Source organism: Rhagoletis pomonella, unplaced genomic scaffold, assembly GCF_013731165.1.
Source record: "Rhagoletis pomonella isolate Grant_MI unplaced genomic scaffold, Rhpom_1.0 Rhpom_scaffold_00012, whole genome shotgun sequence".
Taxonomy (NCBI): domain Eukaryota; kingdom Metazoa; phylum Arthropoda; class Insecta; order Diptera; family Tephritidae; genus Rhagoletis; species Rhagoletis pomonella.
In genome coordinates this window covers 13,199,295-13,208,882 of record NW_023458566.1, presented here as the reverse complement: position 1 = coordinate 13,208,882, position 9,588 = coordinate 13,199,295, and the positions used below count along the sequence as shown (strand labels likewise).

Below are 9,588 nucleotides of genomic sequence, written 5' to 3'. Positions count from 1 at the left end.
GCCCTAGGCTTCAGCCTATGTTGCCTGTACGATAAATCCGCCACTGTATGTATGTGCATATTTATGTGTAGAGGGTGGCATATGTCAAATTTTTTCACGAACCCAATTAGCATTACTTGACGTATGTTATTTTTTTAGTTTTTTAGCTGTACAAATATGCCCTTTTTAGCTTGGCTTGCTTAAAAACACTGTGGGTATGCCATTTTGGTTTTCGCATTTTTTTTTTTTTTTTGGTCTAGTGTTTGTTAAATTTTTTGCTCTGCGTTTTCTCACCTTTCATTATTTTGGGGTGAGCTACCTTACTACCTGGCTTACCTTTATGTTGCCACCTGGTTCTTTGTAATCGGCGAATTCCAGGTCTGTTATGCCATAACTAATGGTATACTCAGTGACAAATTCATCGCTGTGCGGTCGTCCTTGCAGCGCGATGTGTGTCACATTTCTTACATAACCCAAATCGATGATAAGTCGCTGATCAAAATCGGAATTTTTAGCGGACCAAGAAGTACCGGCTATGTAAATGGTGGTGAGTATGTATTTGCATTTGTTGCAAGTATAGGGATGTAATGGAGGTTTAATATTGGAAAAAATAAAATAGAAATAGAAGAAAAAATATAACCAAATAAATTAACTACTAAATAAATGAATTAAAAAATAATATATACTTAATACGAAAGCTGTATATTTTTATTTAAAAAAAACTGTATATTACTATTTGATGAATACTATTTTAATAAAATATTGCTACTTACAAAAAACACAATAAAATGGATTTTTAATGGCAAATAAAGATTCCAAAATGCATTTTTTTACACTAGCTGGATCATACATAGTACATACATACATACATTTTTTAATCTACTCACGCGCTACTTACGAGCAATTGACAAAAAGTTACACATTAAAAATAGATTTTTAAGCAAAAAATGGAAAGTCTTAACCCAAAGTACTCAAAAAACAAAAGAATGAATGAGGTGGAGCAAAATTTTAGTACCAAGTGTGGTTACTTAACGATTGAACATGACGTTGTTTTACCCACTGCGGAGCCCTGCCCAAAATCAACGCAGAAAACGTATTGTTTTGACGTTGCCTGACCAACACACCGGAGGTAAAGTCACATCTCCCGCTTTTTCCAAGAACAGAGTGATATCCGTACATCGATCAATATACCGTCATGCCGACGAATCCTACTTTGGATTGCGTTCAATTCAGTTGGAGTACTTTCGCGTGCCTTGTTGGGCTGGTCGCGATTCGGGGGATGAGATATTGTTTAACTTTTATTTGCTGTTCAAGCCGCTGTTGGGTTGACTCATATAGCATTGCGGCTTATCCTTGTCTGACACATGGAGCCGATAGTGGGAGAAACCAAGAACTCTTGGTTGTGATTTATGGCCAGAGTAGATCTTTATGGGCTTCATTCTCTGCGTATGTTGCATCTAGCCAAGCTGTAGTTCGGTTGGAACAAAAGTAGTTTTATTGTCCCGGGGTTGGACTCGATCACAGCCCGAATCCGAACGATGTAAATTAGATATGTGTGTATGTACATATGTATAGCTAAATGAATACACACTTACATACATATGAATCATAAAATTCATAAATTTGATCCTGCCCTCAACTCAGCTCAGTCATACGCAATTAGTTACCAGCTCTTGTTTACCCAGAACAAACCAGTGTATCGATTGATTTGTAAGCGAAACACCCTCTGATTAATAGAAACGTTTTGGCAATTGTTTAGTACAAATAGAAGCACGTGAACCCTAAAACGTTAAATTAACTGGGACACGCTTACATACTGCATATTTATAAGGACAAGAGTTCCAGAATAGTAAAAGGTTCAAAGCTAATGAGGATTGCAGGCGTGCAAGCATAGCCAATATGAAATACAGCTCATAGACCAAATGCAAGATTTTTGAGGGAGGGAGTTAATGGATGGCTAAAATAGGAAAAGAAACTATACATGCGGAAAGGTCAAAGCAAAATCGACCGAATGGTAGGGCCATTTGTAGACAGGCAATAAATTTTAAATTGAATAGGTGACACTAAACAAAAAAAAATCAGCAAGGCAATCGCGTCGAAAAGCATTTAAAATAATTAAATTGCTACTAAGCAATAAAGCGAAAGTCTAAACGCAATTGAAATGATTATCGAAATCGCCAAAAAAATCGGTTACAAATGAAAACAAAAACAAGACAAATAGTAGGTAAGTACTACATGCATAAGTATGTATGCATGTTTTTTGAACATAAAAGGGGCGACCAAACGAGCGAACTACCCTCGAACTTATGGCAGCACAGGGGATAATGCAATTTTTGGAAATAAAATCACTGAAATTGCTGCAATGCGCTTTACAAGAACACGAAATTGCTATTGAACTATGGCGACAGATCCGGTGAGCATACACACAAACATAAGTAAATGATTGGGCGAGCGAGTCCGCCTTTGACAGCGGCATCTCGCCTTTTCTGGGTATGACGGGAGTGCCAAAACTAAATGGTCACGCGGCATAACAAATATGCTTGCTGGCATTTCATTGTTTGTTAGGAGCACTCAAATGCTGTGAATTTCTCACAAACTAGGGGAGACAAATACAAGGACTTAGTGGGTATGCTGCAGTGCGATTAGGGTGATGCATTTGTGAATGAATGGATGGATAGAATTTCATACGAAAAAGGGTGAAGGCAACCGACAAGGACAAGGGCTATGCTGCAATTATTTGAGTGGAAAGCGAAAGAAAAAGGCGCATACAACACGGGACACTGTGGTTGTAACGGATATAAAAACAATTGAAAAACAAAATAACAATTGAAGGGTTTATTTGCAAAAAAAAAAAACGAAAATACTATTTTAGTTTGCTTGAAGCGTTTAAGGATCTTTGGAAGTGATTCGAACCGCTTGCCAACCACAAAGCACTCGAGCTGTCGGCAAAAAAAAAAAAACGGCAGGTGCGAACTTTTTAATTTGAAAGACCACTGAAATATTCTAAACCCCTGTGGTTTTACATAACACAGTAGGAATTTACAAATTCATTTTAGGGATTTTCTGCTGCATTAAGCCTATTGGAATAAGAGATTTTTTATAGTTGAATTTTTAATGAATAAACGACTGCCAAATAAATTATTCGTGAAAGGTCTTAAAATGTTTTCCGTCGTAAATTCAAGGTTTCTTTTTTATTTGTGAAGATAAAAAAATATTAGCATCACATAGTTTTATTCTTTAGCTACCAGGTCATGTCTATCTTAGCTTTTATCCACATACATATGTAAACGTAAATAAAAATAAGAAAACAGCTAAACCCCATTGCTACATGTGCCGGGCACAAATGACACAAACGAGCATACATATGTACATACATACGCACATATGTATTGTTCGCATAATAATTTTGCCGCAGTGCTTCGGTTTGCGCAATATTTTTATTGCTAGCTCATTGATAAATAGCGCCGCTAAAGGCGGGTTGTTGCGGAGGAGTTAGAATTTGAGCGCAGCGCCAACATACATGCATATTTTTGTGTAATGAACGAACGAAAAAAATCATTCAAACTTTATACAATACGAACTATCGAAATAAATGCGACCATGTGAAACAAACAAAATAGTTTCGTTTTTTTGTGCTAAAGAGGATTTCTCCAGCAATAAATTATTTTCCTTTAATCTTATCAACATAAGATGCAATAGCAGTATAAAAACATTCCAGTAGATAATTTCAGGAGTTAAAAGCCCTTCCGAAAGGCCTTCCACTCTACTTTCCTTTCTCCTTTCTTTTTTGTATGGAGTGGCACAAATTGAAGGGCTTCTTCTTTCGCTACCCATGGAAGGCCTTCCAAAAGGGCTTTTATAGGACATGCTTCAGAAGGGCTTTTGCGCGAGTTCTTTTAAAGTTGCTTCTTCAATTTATAAAAATCATACATCTGTGAAGTAGTTTTGCTTGCGGTTTATATCAAACATGTGTTATTGCAACTCAAAATGTTTATTGAAATTCGCGTAAAATGTAAATGAGAAAGCCCTTCTAAAGGGCATGCAAGGAAGCACTTTTTTCAGCCCTTCTTGGGTAGGCCTCTGAGAATGGCTTTACTTAAGAATGCCTACCTAAATTACCTTCTGGGATTAAATATATATACATTTTATACTACAATTATACATATTTTTAAATTTGTCCTCCCAATTCTGTTTAAAATTAATTCGCCTCAAATCATATGTAACTCCTCAGCTCTTTCTTCGTTCCTTTCTTAATGCCTCCCTACAGTACTGCACTACCTCGATGCTTGTTGCGCTTTCCGTCTCAACCAAGAGTTGATCCATTTTCAGTAGCTCGAATTTCCCCTCCTCTGGCTTGCAATTTCTAAATGCGATAGCTGCACAATACTTTGGATGCAGCAAGTGTTCCTCAAAGTGCCAGTCATGCATAAGCATGTCATTACAACGCAAAGTTGTGCCTGTCAACGGCGATTCCGCAACACTGAGTTCTCGCGAAGTATCCACTTTGAAGCTAATTTTTTGTAAATCAATTGTTATGCCAACGCCAAGTTCTTTGACATAAGCCTCCTTTAAACACCAATGACGCATAAACGCTTGCACTTGATCGAACTCATTGTGGTGTGGGCGGCGTATGTAACGCCATTCGCTGTCCGAGAATTTGCGCTGCATTATACGAAAGAATTCCGAAAGAGACTTCCCACCGCTATATTCAATCTTCATCACATCAACACCAACGCCAAATGTAGTAGGTTCAGCTACTTTCACTTTGGTGTCCATCGAAACGCCCGCAAACAACACAAAATTTCCCTGATGCGATACATTGAAGCTCATTTGATTGGGGCATTCGTTTGCGGCTTGTGTCCAATAAGGTTTTCCACGCACATCGCGTGCAAATTGCACTTCTTTATAATCCATGCCACTTTGGACACTGACGTATTTTCGCATCAACAAACGCCCCACCAGTGATGAAAGAAAATCATCAATGTAAAAGAACTTCTGCAGCCGGCCACGTTCCTCAGCTTGGATGACAGCGACCGCCTGCGCTAACTGCGGTAGTGTTGGTGACCAGCTAGCCAAATCGACGGCCCAGCGCGTACATTTGTGCTGAGCCATTGCAGTGATAATTGGAAACCAACTTTTAATTGGTAACAATTTGTTTATTTTTATTTATTCAGAAGAAAAATAGTAACTTTATAAAGCTTCATTCCAATCAGAACTGTCAAAGTGTTGGAAACAAGTTCAAAACAAAATAAGAAAGAGCGATTTATAAAAAGAGAGAAGAGACCAACTGCAGCGCTACCAACTGTTGAAAAGCAAAAATGTAAACATAACGTGAAAGGGAGAAAATACACTATAAAAAATAAATGCTAAAAATTTTAGGTTGCAGTCGAAAAATATTAATGATTGGTGCAGTTTGCTCTTGCTTGGGAAATTTAGGATATTAAGTATTCCAGAAAATAAGCTCCGATACATACCTACGCACAAAAGTAAAATTAAAATTAAAATATTTTAAGTTTTAAACTTCGTATACCGAAGCCATTATGTAATAAAACGTTTACTAATACCATGGTGAAATCACCATGTACTAATACGTAGATACATACATATGTTAATCGAAAAATACATATTACTAAACAAATCATTGAGCAAAATCAAGTTAAAGTATAGATCTCTTCTCAGCATGGCAATTCGCACACTCAAAACAAAGTACACATCTACATACATACATATGAGTGTGTTTTTTTTCGAAATAACCATCACTAGCCAAAAGAAAAAATAATACAAGAAATGTATGTTCCATTCACAAAATAAAACACAAATGAATTATTTTTCTTTCACACAAAAACTCTTCAATAAACTTAGGCAAATTGACGACTTATTGTTCAATGTTATGGTACTGTAAAATCATTATATATAAACCTAGAATTCAAAAAATAAAAACTCTCTCATGTCTCTAATCCATGTCTTATACTTTCTCCTTAGAAAAATGAGCAACTTAACATTAGTAAGGGATTTATTTTATGATTTTGAAATTGTGTCGATATTGCAGAAGACTATCGATATGTGGCTACATATGTACATATATATTATACTTTGAATTGTCGTTATTGCAGAGGATTTTTAAAGATTTTGTAATATCTGTCCAAATATTTGAGAAAATGTTGAGTTCGTTTCTTAAAATGTCACTACACTCTTATAAGGCAAAAAAGGCACATTCTCTGCCCTGAGAAGTTTTTTCAGGGGAGATGTTTGCCCTCAAAATCAGATGATTGTTTAAGTTTGATTCAGCTGAATATTGGGCGTGTTTTTTTACAAGCATATAGGTACATCTACGCATTTATTTATTTATTTATTTATCTATTTATTCATACCATACAAATTTTAAGCGCAGATATATACGCGGGTAAAAAAACAGCCTATTGTTAGATATTTTATTATACTATAATAAGTTTCTATCTCCTAAAGTCCTTTATAAGCAGATTATACTGTAAATACATATACATAAAAATACATTGCTTATATGTATATGTATGTACAACACTACACATTTTATACACAAAATAATTGGAATTTTTTAAAGATTCTGCGTGAATTTATTTATCGACACAACAACTGGTGAGATATCTGATAAATGTGTACTAAGTGGTAGAAATAAATATTTCGAAAAGCAGCATGCGATTTTTCATGAACACTTACCGTTAAGGCGTGCCTTCTCGGGTCCACGATCGTTCAATGATGAAGTGGCCGTCAGGACGGCATGCTCCATAAGTGGCTGATTGCAATCATAATCAGAGAAGTAGTCACTATAAGAATCTGAAAGTAGAAAATAATATCAAAATATGTACATATATTACAATTCGCATGCTTATGCTTGTTTGTGAAGACCGCGTAGTTTTTCTTATATAGATATAATTGTTTATTTTCATGTCTACAATGACCTACTTAAGCGCTGTGATATTTTTCCTTTTTGGCACTTGTCCAGCCCTGGTAAGCAATTCATTAATTAGTTTTGTGCAAAAAAAACTCTATCTCATATTTCAAAAAAGTAATGAAAATTGCTGCGAAGTTCAAGACAAACTTTCGGGAGCTTTCGGGCACTTTCGGACTCATACTCATATGTATATCTGCAGCTCTTTTGTTTAGAAATGTCGAGTTCTGTTGAAAATATGCAGCTACACCTAACCAAGTCACCTCCCCTTACAATTAATGCACAAGTCAGTGCATGCATAAGTAAACAATAACGTCACTCAAAATTTTTTCGCAATACAAAAAGGAATCTTCCTTGGCGCAATGTGCCACTTGATTTGCGCTCTACAGTTGGGTATTTTGTACTTACATAATTACATATGCGAGTAGGTATGTAATTTTATAGGTACAACACAAAAGCGTGTACAAATACACAATGCCAGATATTATCCTGCTCATGCTAAATTCTTATATTCGTATAATTTTGTTTATACAGTGGAGGTATGTACATACATAGGTACATACAATTAATAATCAACGCCAACAAGCCTACAACCAACCAAATGTGGTATAAGCGAAGTAAGCCACCCCTTTTCAGCAGTTCAGACATTTTGCCCTCCGTCGTCACCATCGTCTGTGCATGCTATTTCATTTGTTTGGCTTGCATGCAATCTTATCCTGGCTAAGCACCACTACTTAAGTGCGCCCAACACAAAGAAAAAGTGCAACAATTGATGATATTTATGCCTTGATAAACACAGCGAATGTAAAGCCAGTGATTTCCGCTTAAAAATGTCTACAAATTTTGAACATAGATATGCGAAACTCAGGATAAGGCAGAATATGTATTCAATATAATTAGCTTTGAAAACATACATATGTATATGAATTTAGGTGGTTTACAAGGTGTCGTAAGTGCCTTTTGTCGTTTAACGGCCGTATAATATAACTTAAAATTGTATTCAACAAAAAATTTGTTAAAATTACAAATTTTTCTGAATTTTCTTGATAGGCTAGTCCGATCTAATTATCTTTAGTGCAAATAAAACAAGTTTATTCCACTATTACAGCCCAACGTTTCGTTTAGTCAAGACTAAACTACCACACAAGATGGTATTGGATATTTAGCAATTAAGATTTAGAAATGTTTAAGTGTTAATACTACAAAATAAACAAACGTGCCCCTGATGATGCTAATAAGTTTAGCGAAACGTTGGGCTGTAATAGTGGAATAAACTTGTTTTATTTGCACTAAAGATAATTAGATCGGACTAGCCTATCAAGAAAATTCTGTAACATATCCAAACCGATCGGAAGCAACAAAAACTAATACATATTTTTCTTTTTTATTCTTTTTATGTAGTATCGGAAGTTGGCCTCATTTGTATTTCAACGATAAATATTCGTGTGTCGTGAGCTAATAAATAATTAAGTGTTTAAAATTTGTGTGTGGTACTCAAACGAAACCAAATGGAATGCACTCTCGAATGTGGTATTAAAGTGCGAATAGATCTAGATCTAAAAATACTTATGTATATGTGTCCTACAATATTTTTGGAAAAAGTGGAAAGTGAATTTAATTAACAGCTTCTAGATTTCAAGCATACGGATTCGCATTCAGACATGTCTGTATTACATTTGCAGCTAAGAATAAAATAATAATATGCATGTATGCGAATGTGCATATATGTATTCTTTGTTTTGTCAATAAATGTATGTATGTATAACAGATTGGTGTTGTCTTGGAGTTCAAATCAGTTGTTTAATCAACAACAATGTTAGTTTTATGGGCGCATATCTGAAGTAATAGCAGAGTGGTTTTCAACATATTTGCGCATACAAACATACATACATACATAAGTAAGTCCACACCGCTAAGGAAAACTCACGTGTTTTACACGCTAATAAACTTTTGACCGAAATATTTCGCATGCGCATTACCTAATTCCGGCTGTAGTAGGTTACAAAATGCCGGCCATGTCGATTTGTCCTTGGCAAAAGATGAATATAATACAAACTTATGCAGTAAGATAGCCCCTGTGATATCAAATGCAATTCAAATCTAAATATGATAATATATGTGCATTCGTGCATGCATATGTATATAAATACATGCGTACTTACATATGTATGTCAATTATTAAGCTACCTATTAGAATGAATCATGCAACGATCGTTGACTTCATGCGAATGGACGCTATAAGCCAATGGTATCGGAACTGGCTGGGGCTACCTACAATAATTGAGAACGGCTATCACGGCTCCCAAATCGATGCCTATTTTCTATTGTTGACTTAGATTTTGGTGTTGCTTTTACGCTCTCTGTTTTGGCTACACGCTTCGTAAGCTGGGTCGTGGCTATCACAAGCTGAAGTAGCCAAGCTCGGCTTTGAGACGCTCTCACCACAGATCACGCTGAAATGAGCGTGAAATAATGTTACCAACAAGCAATATGAGCGTAAAAAGCCATCAATTGCAATTAACCAAAGCAAGAGCAACGAATGATGATGAGACATCGCCATTATGATCTCGATATGTAGAGTCACACCCAAAAAATTTATGCTAATACCTTTTTTCTTTTACTTCAAAAACTGAGGGGTACGGTTTAGTAAGTGGCCCACCTATTTCGGGGTATTGCGTCCA

The 9,588-nt window shown here is 35.8% G+C and overlaps 2 protein-coding genes and 1 long non-coding RNA gene across 4 annotated transcripts in view; 1 reads left to right on the top strand and 2 right to left on the bottom strand.

Moving 5' to 3' along the window:
* LOC118747867 overlaps positions 1–9,588 on the bottom strand; it is a 38,483-nt gene that overhangs the window by 3,785 nt on the left and 25,110 nt on the right. The window lies entirely within an intron of this gene.
* LOC118747864 (phospholipid scramblase 1-like) overlaps positions 1–9,588 on the top strand; it is a 25,303-nt gene that overhangs the window by 1,867 nt on the left and 13,848 nt on the right. The gene's annotated exons all lie outside the window — the stretch shown is intronic.
* On the bottom strand, positions 3,839–5,317 carry LOC118747865 (L-aminoadipate-semialdehyde dehydrogenase-phosphopantetheinyl transferase-like). The gene has a single exon (XM_036482056.1). It carries the CDS (start codon positions 5,089–5,091, stop codon positions 4,207–4,209), a length of 885 nt encoding a protein of 294 aa, XP_036337949.1. The 5' UTR covers positions 5,092–5,317; the 3' UTR covers positions 3,839–4,206.

Excerpts from the sequence above, each read along its gene's own strand:
- LOC118747865 (XM_036482056.1), bottom strand. The coding sequence starts at position 5,091 with ATGGCTCAGCACAAATGTACGCGCTGGGCCGTCGATTTGGCTAGCTGG.